Source organism: Bacillus rossius, chromosome 1 (assembly GCF_032445375.1).
Source record: "Bacillus rossius redtenbacheri isolate Brsri chromosome 1, Brsri_v3, whole genome shotgun sequence".
Lineage (NCBI taxonomy): Eukaryota > Metazoa > Arthropoda > Insecta > Phasmatodea > Bacillidae > Bacillus > Bacillus rossius.
In genome coordinates, this window is record NC_086330.1 from 320,471,858 (window position 1) to 320,487,136 (window position 15,279).

A 15,279-nucleotide genomic window follows, 5' to 3' on the forward strand; every position below is an offset into this window, starting at 1 on the left:
TACTTCCAACACAAAGAACACCTAACTTAAAATTATAAATTTACACGTGGCACTTGGTTCTTCCCGCCGTATTTCAAAACCGCGGGTGTTCTATTAAGCAACCAATCAAAAATTCTTTTTAAAACTATTTTTTTAATAGATACAATTTTTTAATTACATACCTAATTTGGCAAAAATAATTTTGTTTTAAGAACATGAAATTTGTATATTATGATAATACATTGGTTTACATAAATGTTTTTAAAATCGTTAGGAGCAGTAATGATTACTAATTTTTAAATATTCACATTAAAACATTTAGATTATTATTAGTAATAATTAGAAGTGGCACAATGAGAAAGACAAGAAACTAACCACGCATCTGTGGCTGTGACGCACAGTGAATTATAGGGTTTCAGCGAACCAACATCAATATTTTTTTTTCTATGTCAGCTACTTTAAGTGACATAGTTATTCTAAAAGCATGCATTGATTTTAACTGGCTATTAAAAATGTGCTAAGGGGCCAGCGTATATATTAATTTTCAAACAATTCCATTCAAAATAAACCAACCACCATGTGCTCAACCAGCATTCACTACAGAAAGGAAATACAGTAGTTTAGTAAATGATTTCTAAAGAAAACATTGAATATCTTAGCTAAACAGTTTATCTAGCACATGCTTATAACTCTGTTGTCACTACTACCACGTGCAAAAACCTTGACCAGTATTTTAAGAATTTGTTACTCGAGTGATGTTAATTAATATTTATAAGTAACCTGTGAGTATTTTAAAATGTAGCATTCTATACTTGGGGTAGAAATAATGTGTCTAGAAACAATAAAAACATTATGGAAGCTGATAATTTTGTTTACTTCATATAGATTCATCCTTGCTGAATTTCATTATGATTATCAGAAAACATGATTATGTGTTACACCTAAGGAAGAAAGAAAAAAATTAAAGACATAGATTAAGCTTTACTTCTTTGAGACAATTAATATAATAAAGTAATGCAACTAAAATTTTCAGTTTTTAGGTTTGCTGAATTTGATTTAATCAAAGTTAGTTCATTGCTTTATTTATATTTATTACAAAAATTATTTTAAAATACTCACAAAATGCTTATATTCTAAGCTTTATAAGATACTAAATAATTTAAATAGTTGATACAGTAGAGATATTACATAACAGGTGGACACGTAACTGTAAATGTTAATATTTTTTTCGATATTTATCAATATCAAATGGAAAAGATATGAGGTTTTTTAAATTAATATATATTTTAATCTGTTAATAAATCCTTCATAAAACATAAATAGAGCAAAATTAATTATGTTGTAATATTAGTTTGTTGTGATGTATAACAAAAGAAAGATATAATGTTTTCTAGGTCTTAAGTTAAATGCTAGTTTGCCAACCATTTTTACCAAATTTTATCTTTTTCATAAAGGGCTAGATTAAAATATTTTCTTAAATTAGTTTAAGTGGAAGCGATTAAAATAAATATTTTACCAAAATGTGTTTCAAAACATTAGTAGATCAAGTTTATAGAATTAAATTCTGCTCATAGACTTATACTTGCATGGACAAGCTGAAAGGAATTTTCTAGTTTCCTTTATCTTGGAAGTAAGCTCAAAAGAGCGCGGTTTATTCTTTACGGCTTATGGGCTGGATATTATGTATATTGAGTGCTCATGAACATTTCAGTGAACAAAAAGTTAGTTCTTAGCATATTAGTTTTTGTGTTGTGCTGTTCTTGTGGTTAACCAACAATTTTCACTGTGTTCTTTGCTAACTAGTATTGATATTTTGAATACAATTGATTTATCACAAAATGGAATTAAGCAGTACCAATTACATTACCAATTACAAGATAGGTTGGGGGTTCTGTTCTTGATGATATTTCTGCTTTATACTGTCGTGGACATAAGGGGGACCTGAGATATTAAGCGTTCTTCCACAAAATAATATGTCAGATTACTTCTGAAGCTCTAAAAAATTAATTTACTCGAACTGTTACTCTGACAATCTGAAAGGATTTGATTTATGTGTCTTATAATTATTGTTGGCATGACTTTTTCTCACTAAATAAATACTTCAGTTATGTTAAAATATTTTTGTTGGGGCGATATACAGTAAACTCCCGGTATATTGCGCCCCGATTGAACGCGGAATCGGGTATATCGCGGGTCAAACCATGTCCCCCAGTCAGAAATGAATAATAATGGAATAAATGGTTGACAGCCGATTAGGATAATTTTGCGTTGTAACTAACAAACTAAGCATCGGGCAGAGAAAAGCTTAGGTGTAGAAAATGTGCGCAGTGAAATTCTAAACAAGATATCTCCGTACATTATTCCTCTATCTTGTAGGGTTTTCAAATTATGGTCCAATCCAGCCCAGTGATATTTTCTGAAACACTAGTTCTTAACGTCGCTTTATCTCACAAATGAAGCATCGGACAGGGGACCTGATAAAGCCCACCGTCCAGCGACATTATCCAGCGTGACTCGGCTGAGGATTGATGTTGGATAGGCTTGGTTGTCGGCAAGCGCTGGGTAGGGAGAGGCGAGCCGAGAATATGGAGAGAGGTAGAGATTAGAGCGGGCAGAAACACGGCGAGGGGGAGTGGGGGAGGGAATATGTTCACGCAGCACACAGGCAGAGCATGAGTCACTTGACTGAACAGCGTCCCTGCGTACAAGGCAAAATCAGGTAGTCCGGTGTTTAAAATTCCACTCCAGAATCTTAATTGGTACTTTACTGGACATCTGTATATAAATGTTTTGTTACAACTTAAACCTACAGACATAATATTATTGGGTAATTCATTGTATTATACACGTTCATCTTTTTAATTTGGTGTAATATTTTAACATTAAATAGTAAAGTAAATAAGCTAGCGTATTTTTAATCTTTGCCCAGGAATTCCCAGTGGTCCAATACTTACGTGAACCATACTGTACCACTTTTGCCGTGAGTCCCGGAAATGTTTATGTGTAGCGGTCTCCCGACCTTTAACCAGAGGCTGGGGAATATAACACTTGCCGATCCGAGCCACACACACTCAGCAACTCGACACAGCGTTTGGTGAAATAAGTAAAGACAATGTTTAACACGGTTTTTAATACGGCGTCACTGATTGCGCTAAAATTAAATTGGCACAATTTTTGTTTCCCACATGTGACCATTTATAATTTACTGTAAGCTTGGATAATAAAGTTTAACCACTTGACACGATAGACGATTCTTTATTTTTTATTGTACGAATGCTAAAATAGTTTTTTCCTGTATCTGCGGCCTGCTTCTGCAAAAGACAAGCTATCTGTAAGTAAATCTAGAATTTTTATTTTGTCAATCAAACTCGGTACTTTGCGATTCATATTCGGTTTGAAGTATCACTACGGCCTTTCTATTTAGAAGACTTTGACCACAGAATCGTGTGTAACCGCACACACTGCACTTATTTTGTTACGGACTCTCAGACGAAGCAGATACTGTGACTGGCAGCAGCTTGTGTGCAGCACGTCTGTATGGCGGCGTGTGGCGCGCTAGTAGGCCGTGCGACAAACTGTGCGCGGCACGCGGAAATAAAAAACAATTCAACATTTAATATTTATCTTTAAAATTTATTATTTTTATTTTTTCACCCGCGTTTAGTGAAAACTGCAGATGCAAAGTCCGCACAAAGGCGGGCCGTCTATACTGTGCGTGCTTGCCGACCTATTAGAACACAGGCGGTGTTGTATGCCTTTTGACCTTGGTCACATCGAAACATCGCGGTTATGCAACAACGCAGGTAAAAGTAATGTCCCCCGACAACCGCGTTAAATAGGGAGTGTACTGTATTTCTATGTCCATTGTGCACCTTAGGTTGTCGAATGTTACCAAATGGAATCTCGTACAAAAAACCTCTATCATGACATAATTAAGAACAGCTGACTTGTGTTTTGTAGTCAATTGTTTGTTAAAAATTAGTAGGGGCATGCATATGGTACATGTGGTACATATGGTACATGTCTGTTGCAATACCAATCACAGTAATCTAGTGCGGAAGCAAACTTGTCCTCATTAGCTCGGTCTTCTCTTGCAGACGGCTGCCAATCACGAGGAAGAAACCGCTAGAGCAGGTTTACATTGTAGCTGTCTGATCGGCGTTCCAAATTTTTTTGCGTAAAATGCTTGCCCTAATAATGAGTTTAAAAACTGGTTTTATGCCCTGAGTAAATAAAATATTATATTTTTAGTTTGACATTCGTGTGGTTTTAATACCGGCCAGACGTGACCCCTGCCTTTGCCCAATAGAGATTTTAAAAATGTGTGTGTACGAGACCCCGTGTATTTCTGGTTTTGTTGTGGGGTAATGTAAAATGAATTTTCATATTCATAAAGATTTATTTCAAAACCTATAAACTAAATGCTGGAGACTTCTAAATAAATAATTCATGTGAAAGCAGTGTTTGATATTAAGTTTTTTTATTTTTAGATACGATACGAGAGAATTGCTTAGGATAAATGTTATTCCAAAACTTAATTCCCGATACGATTTAAATCCTTGCATGGAAACAAATAGGGAAAACAATTCACACCATTTTAATCTATAAGTCAACGACAAAAACCTTACATTTTTCATTTCTGGATTTTTTTTTCTTTACGAAACTGGCGATTATTAATATAACCATAACATAACAAAACATAGTACAAAAATATTTTCGGAGTGACTATTTACACGCAGAACAATTACATTCATTTTTGGTTACCCAACAAAGCTTAGGGGTTTTAATGACACACTACATGCAATTGATGGTGAACCACATTAAAACAATGTATATTTGGGATATCACACATAATTTTGTTAAAGATTACTTCTGGCGATAGTGAAAGTTCATTGTATCCTCTAGGCTATTGATAAGATTAGAAGGTATTCAAATAAGTCTCGGAGGCTATTCTTTGCCTCAGAATTTCACAACTAAAATTATTTTATGGAATTAAAATACAGTTTGGAAAAATGCAAGATGTCTTTTTCAGCATATTATATTTCCATGTTGGCGCTTATAGCGACTTATACGCCATTAAATCTGCCTTTTACCAAAAAAATATAATATTTAGTATAAAATTAACATTGGTAGTCAAATACAATAATAAACAATACGAAAATAAACGTACTTTTTTTAGTTACCTCAAAGAATAGCATTGCTTGTTTTTACAGCAACTACGCATTATAAACTACGAGTGTAGTGTCATCATAATTTTTGGTTTTGCTATTGGTTTTACGTTTTTTGGCTATAGATAATGGCCCTCAGAATTGGTAAAATAAATGTGTAAACTGGAAAATACTTTAAGAACTAAAAATCTTTGTAAAATGTTTCTTTCCTACGAATATGTACAAATGTACATAGAATATCCATAACTTATTTGGACTAAAGAAAACACAATTTAACAAGAGTTATTTTGTCACCACAAAATATTTTCTTAGTGTGTCATACTGTGTATTTTGTTGTGGCTACTTAGTAATAAGTTTAAAATTGTGTTTTATGGCTCATCTAAACACTTTTAAAAAACCTTGCTTAGGTACTATCTTCTTTATCTTGTGTTCTATCATTGTGTTCTATCATTGTGCTGAACGGCGAAACGTACGTTGTACTTGACATAGTGACTTATGTTCATACATCCCGGAGAAATGTGAAAATATAACAAACTTCAAAATGTTGCCAACATACTAATTACTACTCTAGTTCACCAATTATAGAAGCCGGCAACTAAAACATTACACCTTTTACCAGACGTTAATGCACTGAACTATACATTTGTGCTTTCATTGCTAACTATATCTGATGTTTACTATACAATATTACCAGGGACTGGAAGTAACGCGCTACTAGTAACGACGTTATTTGTAACAGTTACTTTTTATGGTAACGATCGTGGTAACGCAATATATTAAGATTTCAGTAACTGTAACTATAACTGAATTACATTTTTCTGCCTTAAAGTAACGATAATTGTCGTTACTTCTTGCGTTACATTTTTTAAATATATTTATTATTGAACGAACAACGATTTTTTGATTTTTTCAATCCCAGAGCGAAAATCCCGACAAGCACATTATTTGCAATGTTATTGCTTGTACTTGTAAAACTGCTGTTGGCTAGCCTGCGCTCGTATTTTTATTGTCATTTATTTAATATTTGCGACATGCGGGTTTACTGCTGTGCTGTTTAATTAATTAACCTACCTGTGCACATGCGCGAAAGCAATGACATAATCTAATGAAGCGAGAAGCCCAGAAAGCAGTCCAGAATTTTCGTTGCCGTGGCTTTCATATTCTAATTTTTTCGAAGTTCGGTCGAGTAATAAAAATAACCTTATAGTGAAGTGCTTATTGTGTGGTGCTGCGAACAATTTTGTAGTGTGAACTAATTACTCAATGTAATTTAAGACCTATTTAAATTTTTTCAGTTGAAAGAAACATATATCTTTACTAAACACAATATGTTTTATTAGCTTTTAATTATAACAATTTTACGTATCACATTTTTAGTTTTTCACAAAATAACTGTTAAAGTAACTTACAGTTACTTTTCTCAGAACTGTAACTCTAACTGGTTTATTTTCAGTAGTGTAACTTGTAGTTGTAACAGGGTTACATTTCCAATGGAGTATTTGTAACTGTAACTGAGTTACTTTTTAAAAGTAACTTTCCAGTCCCTGAATATTACATTATACACAGTTTTGGGCTGAGATGTTTTCAAGGGTTAATTTTATAAATTGTTCAGTTAAGCGTAAATGGACGGTATGCCATCACAAAAAAACATCACTTCCCTGTCACTATTTTCTTAAAATTGATTTTAAACTAATATTTTTAGCATGTGCATATGATTTATCGATATATATTAATCAAAACATATAACAACTATCAGATGTTCAATTATGTACAGAAACATTATTTCTGAAATAAATATTATTTGAAAATTCCTGCTTTGCGTCTATATTCCTACTATAGTCCTTTCCAAGAACTATAGTATCTCAATAAAACATTATAAAATTTTATTTGTTCGAAATACAGGCTAATTTCTTGAATAGTATTCTGTTAGGTAAAATCAAATCATTATCTTTAAATATCTCACCAAAAGGAATTTAGTAAATTAATGCGTCTTTGCTACTATATTTGATTTTTGGGCGATTAGTCCCTAATTTGCATTCTTTGAAATGTTGTGCCTTTCAGAAAAAAATTACATTGGAGAATAACACCATTTTCTTATTTACGTTTTAACACACTTCACACTGAAAGCCAGAGTCTGGCAGGTCTAGCAGCGAAGAGTAAGTTAGGTAGCTGATGTCTTCGAACAACAGAAAGGCAGGAATGAATGACCTCATTTCCAAGAATGTCTCTACCTGCTAGCATTTTAGTTTGGAAAAATGGCAGCCCGAATCCTTTCTGTCACGGGACTTGGGAGATTATCTTACCCGGGAATGCCCAAAACTAATCCCACGCGCGAGGGAGACGGAGATACGAGCGCTTCTTGCTACCTGAACAGTACCACCAGCTCAAGCATGCGGATTTCTCCAACAGTCCAGTGAACCCCGCGCCGTTAGAGCTGTGTGAAGAAAGAATGTTGCATCAATACTTTATTGTGTCTGTTTGAGAACTAGCAAGTCTACAAAATAATGTATTCAATTAACCAATACAGAATCCAATTAAAAAGGCATTTTATTAATTTTATTTGTTTCCCTTGTTTTCATGGAAATTTTGCCCCTGTGTACAATCCTTTAACATAAAAACTTTAATGTTTTAGGTTATTGTCACAGTTTTTAGCAATTCTTTTTTTTTTTCTTTCAGTTCTACTAGCAGCTCCAAATAGCAGTAAATCCTCCAAGACTGGCAGTGTAACCTGTATAAGAAAAAACCTTGAATCGTTGAAAAGCACTTTTTCCTGGATCTACAGTAGGTGTTCAGTCTAGGAGTAACTTGGAACAAATAAAGCTTAACCAGTACAGTGATTTTTCAGAGACAGTTGTTCAAGCTGGTCGCTCGAATGAAAAAAGTATAAACATACTCAGCCAGACCAATAAGATTAGTTCTTTAACTTTAACATCATCTACGGCAGAAGGTGTAGTTAATCAAACTAATATAAGGGCATTTTCATGTTACATGTGTAAAGCTAGTTTTTATCATATTAGCACATTGAAAAAACACATTATGCACACACATGATGTTAAGTGTTCTAGTAAAGATTGTAAGAAGAGGTGTGTACAAAACAAAGCGAGAAGAAAACATTTTTCACATACAACATGTGCCAAGGAATATTCTTCTAAACCTGATCTAAAGAGTATGCACATCTACTCATACAACTGAGAAACCATTTTCGTGTTGGAAGTGTGTCAAAATGTTTTATACTAAGAGTAGTCTTAAAATACACATGCGTACACATAAAGTTGAGAAATCTTCATGTTCAATACGCAGCAACATTTTACCTCATAAAGATCACACTGAAGTAAACCCATTTTCTTGTTCAGAATGCAATGCAAATTTTTCTCAGAACGATAGCTTAATTTCACATGTGCTTACCCATAAATGTAAGAAAAAAATTTCATGTTCAGTATGTAGTGCAAAGTTTTCTACTAAAGGTATTTTGAATTCACACATGTGCATACACTCAGGTGAGAGACCATTTTTATGTTCAGTATGCAGTGCAAAATTTTCTCAACATAGTTCTTTGAATATGCACATGCGCACACACACAGGTGAGAGACCATTTGCATGTTCAGTATGCAGCAAAAACTTTTCTATTAAAAAAAACTTGATTAGACACATCCGCACACACACAGGTGAGAAACCATTTGCATGTTTGGTATGCAGCAAAAACTTTTCCAAAAAAATAAACTTAATTAGACACATCCGCACACACACAGGTGAGAGACCATTTGCATGTTCAGTATGCAGTGCAAAATTTTCTCAAAATAGTTCTTTGAATATGCACATGCGCACACACACAGGTGAGAGACCATCGGCATGTTCAGTATGCAGCAAAAACTTTTCTATTAAAAAAAACTTGATTATACACATCTGTACACACACAGGTGAGAAACCATTTGCATGTTCAGTATGCAGCAAATACTTTTCTAATAAAAGTAACTTGATTAGACACATCGGCATACACACAGGTGAGAGACCATTTGCATGTTCAGTATGCAGTGCAAAATTTTCTCAACATAGTTCTTTGAATATGCACATGCGCACACACACAGGTGAGAGACCATTTGCATGTTCAGTATGCAGCAAAAACTTTTCTAATAAAAGAAGCTTGATTATACACATCCGCATACACACAGGTGAGAGACCATTTTTATGTTCAGTATGCAGTGCAAAATTTTCTAAACTTAGTTCTTTGAATATGCACATGCGCACACACACAGGTGAGAGACCATTTGCATGTTCAGTATGCAGCAAAAACTTTTCTATTAAAAAAAACTTGATTAGACACATCCGCACACACACAGGTGAGAAACCATTTGCATGTTTGGTATGCAGCAAAAACTTTTCTAATAAAATAAACTTAATTAGACACATCCGCACACACACAGGTGAGAGACCATTTGCATGTTCAGTATGCAGTGCAAAATTTTCTCAAAATAGTTCTTTGAATATGCACATGCGCACACACACAGGTGAGAGACCATTTGCATGTTCAGTATGCAGCAAAAACTTTTCTATTAAAAAAAACTTGATTATACACATCCGTACACACACAGGTGAGAAACCATTTGCATGTTCAGTATGCAGCAAAAACTTTTCCAATAAAAGAAGCTTGATTATACACATCCGCACACATACAGGTGAGAGACCATTTGCATGTTCAGTATGCAGTGCAAAATTTTCTCAACAATGTTCTTTGAATATGCACATGCGCACACACACCGGTGAGAGACCATTTTCATGTTCAGTATGTGGTGCAAAATATTCTCGTAAAGATAAATTGAATTGCCATATGCTTACACATAGGTCTGCACATGAGTAACCATTTTCATTTTCAGTATGCATTGCAAATTTTCGTAGAAATTTTCCTTGATTGTACACATGTGACTCATATAGGTGATAAACAATTTTTGGGTTTAGTTCACAGTGAAAAAATTCTTAGTAAGACTTATTACATTATCATTTTTTCACGAAAATTTTAGAACCTATTTTGTGTTATTTTCTTATAAAGTGTCTTTGAATGTAGACATTAATTCATGCAGTGCTGTTAAAACATTTAGGTATTGTTTTTATGATTACTTTGCAGAATTTTTTATACTATATATTTTTTAAAAATTCTTTTTATAGGAATTGTGTACCTAACGTAAGATATTTTGTTCTTTAATCTGTATGTTAAAAAATTTAATGTTTTAATTATGAACTCGACCAAACTAAAACAAATAATTTTAAGTTGAGTTAATAGGTCGGTATTCCAAGACATTCGGGTAAGGTAGCGAATAAACACCAGTTGTTTGGATAAAACTGTAACGTAACTCGCAGACTGTATTCACGAACGTGTCTAAACTCGATCCGTATTAAATAACAAAAATGCAACCTTTTTAATAAACTGTGTCCTGCACGGGGCTAGAAACTGATTTCAATACATTCATTCTAGTTATTGTTTGGCAACCATCGATACACTGGCTATGCCTAAAGTCCTAAAGAATGCAGCACTATTGCGCAAAGTAAAAGATGCCATTATAATTTTAATTTTCAAGTACTTTTAAAGTTGAAATTATTTGTTTTTATGACCATTAAAGTATACAAAATGTTGATGGTTTCGCTGTCAAAAAATTTCATTTGACCCACCAAAATGCTTCGAATTTCCACCCACCTGTGATCATTAAATTTATATCAGTTATTTGGCACCAGATGCGGTTCAGCCATCTGGACGAAATCAACAAAAATCTGTGCGCATGGGCGTGTTTTTGGGCAAAAGTGTGGCAATGGATAGGACACCAAAATCTGTCGCCTAAAAATAAGGGACTTGTCGTGCCCTACCGTGCACTAGGAATATGGTTAAGGTACAGGTGTAGCATATTCAACACCTAAACCCTTACTTTTATGTCTTGGAATACCAACCTTAGTGCAAGATTGTTTTCTCAAAATTCTTGTACAGATTTTCTGTATGTTTTGCTGTTTTTCCCTCAATAAGTGTAAAACATATGTATGTTAATAATTACTATAAGATAATAATAGTCAGAGGTAAGACATAATCTGTAGATAATTTTTTGTTCACTTTGAACTTAATTGATATTTTGTGAAATAATATTGAAACAGTAGTAATTTTATGGTTTGACCTTAATTTTTTTTAAATTATTTATTTTATAGTGTGTGAATATGAAAATTCAGAATAATTAAGATCTATGTATATAATTTTAAAATAAAAATATTGACTATCTATTAGAAGTTTTCAATAATAATTCTTCTGATAACATCTAAAATATTTTATATTATATTTTCATTAGTTTTATATATATTTCAAGGTTATTTTAAGTTATGTCCATTAATTGGCTACTGGTCTTCTATTAAGTATCTTTTCACTATGTAGTAAAATATAATAAAAATTTATTTTGAAGCTGTCACTAAGTTGTAGGCCGTGCAATTATAAGCTTTTTAGTTTGAATTAAAGTAATTTATAAATAAAAATATTCTAGAATATAAATTTATATTGAGCGGGTAATGACCACTCAGAATAGACAAAAATAGTAATCTAATTATTTTTATATGTATATAATTATTTAAACATTTGTCAAAGACTGAAATAATTTAAAAACATTATATTGTTATAAAGCTATGGGACAATTGCATAGCAGCAGTATTGCAAACAGACTGCAAATACTATTATTTTAATGTTAATTCATATAGTTTGTCTATTAATTTCATTTTATTTTCTCATTGTTCATGTAAACTGTTTTAATGTTACAATTTTGTTTAGTTTATAGTTAGTTACAAGTGTTTCTATTTTAAAATTGATAGGAACTATGACCCCAGGCCATAGTAAAATTTAATTAGAAAATCTGATTATTAAGAAAGTTTGGGAGAAGAGAGTCTAAAAAAAAATTGGTTGTCTGTAAAGTCGGTTTACGGACGATAGTTTAACGTGACAACGTCATAACAAAACATTGATGAAATGATTGATCCAGAAAAAAAGGAAATATCATATTCGGTCTGAGACTGAGCCGTAATAGGTTTAGGCATTAAAAATATTATATTCTTTGAAGAATTTTTTTTAAATTTTTGTATCGTTTGTATGATAAAATCTACCTCTGCATACTTTTATGAATAAAATTGAATCAATTTTATTGAATTATCACTATTTTGTATGGATACAAAGAAGGAGTAAAATGAAATGTACAATTTAATTAATAAATTTACTTTTTTTTGCATTTATTAATTCAAATATATTTATTACTTTTGAAGTGTCGGGTGTGCCGTATTTATTTTTACAAGTACAAAAAAATTTTTCGCTTTGGCCGGGATTCGAATCGTTATCCTGTGGATTGGCAGTTAGCGATGCTCACCGCTCAGCCACGAGGCCATATTGGAAACTGTTGTTTCAGAATTTATAAATTCATAATATTCCACGCACAACATTTGTTTGAATTTCTTTTAACTAGCATATTCTCTGTTGGACTCGAAATATTTACACGCTCGAGGGCTCATAACTATAATACGGTGTGTGATTTAGTTTATCAAATAATAACTCATGTCAAATAATTACCAATGTCAAACTAAAGCGTGAAAAGTATCATACCAGCAATAATTATTTAGTTACACAGCTAAAACAATACTCATACAACACTATTTAAATCAGAGGTGGATTTAAGGGGGGGCTTCTGGGCTGAAGCCCCCCCCAAAATCAGAAGCAGAAGTGTTTCAATTTCCGGTTTTTGATGAGTTACTGTTTTTATTCATAACTGGCGAACTGTGCGTGGTTCTTCCTTTATGTAAATAACAATGCTCGACTCGGTTATTATTACCAACATCGACACCGAACCAAGGATGCCTTATCTGTGGCTTATATGTAAGAGCTATATTAAAAATGCTAAGTTTTACGCTTTTCCTTTCTCTAGTCACACTCCCGCTGTGGTTTAGCAGTTTATCAACACAGCAGCAGAGTGCAGCAATGATTATGTCCGCGCACTTATTATTTCCTAGCATCCAGTAACTTTTACCATTGTCAAGTTGGGCTGCAACCCTGCAGGGCAATCCTCGCGATATTTGCCAGGGGAGTGTGCTCGCTCAATTACCCAGAGTCTAGTGACATATTACGTTGTCAAGTTCAGCTGCAACCCTGCAGGGCAACCCTGGCATTGCTCGCGCACTTCTAATTACCCAGCATCTTTCTAGTGACAATTTATGTTGTCAAGTTCAGCTGCAACCCTGAATCAATGACGAGGGTATTTTGACTCAGCCTACCTGTGTAAACCATACGGTATTGTGTAATAGTTTACGACGAGGTTTGCAAAACAAACGTAGTATTATTTATAAATACAACTGTATTCATGTTTTGTGTTTAACGATGTCCAAACGAAAACAGACAGATTTATTATCTTTTGTCAAAAAGAAAAGTACTAATGCTTCTCTTGAAACAGTAGGTTTTAATAAAAGTAATGGTGTAGCTGCAGCAGTTAACGAAGTCGGACAAGAACAAGAACCTTCTACAGCCGTATCAACATCGGTGGATCGAAGACCTCCAAGTCCTAAACCTAGCACGTCCAACGAGTTTGCATCATATTCAGGTACACACATTTTCTATACAGATCAACATGATATTGCTAACTATGTGTGCCAAAGTCAAACCATTTCCTTTGAAGAACTATACACTGTGTTTACAAAACCTTGGACCCCAGCTGAATCATATGTTTTCCCACTAAGTGTTGAGTCAGGCCAAAATAGGAAATTCAATTTGAAATGGTTGCATGATTATCCTTGGTTGTCCTATAGTAAAAAAGATGAAGGTGTATACAAGAGTGTATATAAGAGTTATTAGGCATCTCTTGTTGTACTCATTGCCCAATACTTGCTCTTGAGCAATTTGAATTACTGTGGATTCATTGAATGTCAATTCGTAGCTGGAATGAGCTGCGTATCGCCTGAATCATTCTGCTGTTTTAGTGTTTTTTTTGGTAGCATCTTCGGGGTAGCCATCAAAAACAATGGAGACGTTCTTTCCAAAGTGCTCTTCCGCTGCCACACGACCTTGTGCAAGAGTTAGCCACCATCCAAAACAATGTGAGTTGTGGCATCTATCAGCATGTGGCTGGAAAGAGGCGTAAAGGCAGAAAACAGAGTATATTTTGTGCCCTTGCGCATACCTTGTTCATTGAACAGAGACATCGGGAATGGGGCCAACTCATACTTGAAGTCATCCTGTAAATCCTGTTTAGATTGCTTTGCAATACATACTTGCTGGAAAATAGTGAGCGTATCCACAGCTACTTTTCTGTTTTTTTCCGGCAATTGAACAGATGAGGTGATCGATTCCAGTGTGGTAACTTTGTTTTTCCGTTTTATTACTACCTTGTCGTACATTTTCCCCACAGTTTTATTCACTCCCTCCTTTCCAACTCTCTGGGCCATATGGCAATCAATCTCAGGACCTGCCAGTAAACCACTACTGATGGAAAGCAAACTGTCGGTTTTGGGAAATGGAGGGTGGAGAGCAAACCAGTTTTGAGTTTTTCCACATCACTGTTATCTCAGATGATTCTAGAAGGTCTCATGTCTACATGCTGCTCTCCAGTAGGACATGAGATGCTGCAAAAACTTTCAAGTTCTTCACATATATTCACCATAAACACCATTCCTGCTTAGACCAGTCAACAAGAGGCAAAGTAAGCACTTTTTACCAGCAGACCTGAAAATTGATATAAGGGTAATTCAGTGACGCTGAATCGAATGGTGCAAATTTTTTTGCAATTGGACGTGAAGTTTTTGGAGAATAGGGTTAAAAAAAATTTTGAATCAGTTTTTTTCAGAATTTAGGCGTTTAATCGAAAAAAATTTCAAACAAAAGTTGCTGAGAATTAAAAAATACATTAAAAAGGTTCTCAGGTCCATCTTCGTATTTGCACACATGAGCGAGAAATATTAGAAAGAAAGTAGTAAAGCGTAAATGTAAGTAAAAGTGGGGCTAGTGTGCATGCGAGCGTATTGTGAACTAAACACAAACGAAGAGCCTTCGGCTATTCTCGGGCCTCTCCGTCTTGACTAGGGAGTGTGAGTGAGAGACGGAACCATTTGACCTTTCTTTTCATTACCTCGCGCGTTAGTG

The 15,279-nt window shown here is 34.0% G+C and overlaps 1 protein-coding gene across 3 annotated transcripts in view; it reads left to right on the forward strand.

Annotated features, from left to right (window-relative positions):
• Nucleotides 1-15,279, forward strand: part of LOC134527964 (gastrula zinc finger protein XlCGF57.1-like) — a 192,284-nt gene that overhangs the window by 97,574 nt on the left and 79,431 nt on the right. Inside the window, exon 6 of one of the 3 annotated variants that reach the window (XM_063361069.1) lies at nucleotides 7,824-11,373. The exons of 1 other annotated variant lie outside the window; for it this stretch is intronic. In XM_063361069.1, coding sequence (XP_063217139.1) covers nucleotides 8,371-10,002 — 1,632 coding nt within the window. In that variant the 5' untranslated portion in view covers nucleotides 7,824-8,370 and the 3' untranslated portion in view covers nucleotides 10,003-11,373. Of the gene's footprint in view, nucleotides 1-7,823; nucleotides 11,374-15,279 lie in introns of those variants that run through there. One more of the 3 variants, XM_063361072.1, reaches the window with a different exon arrangement.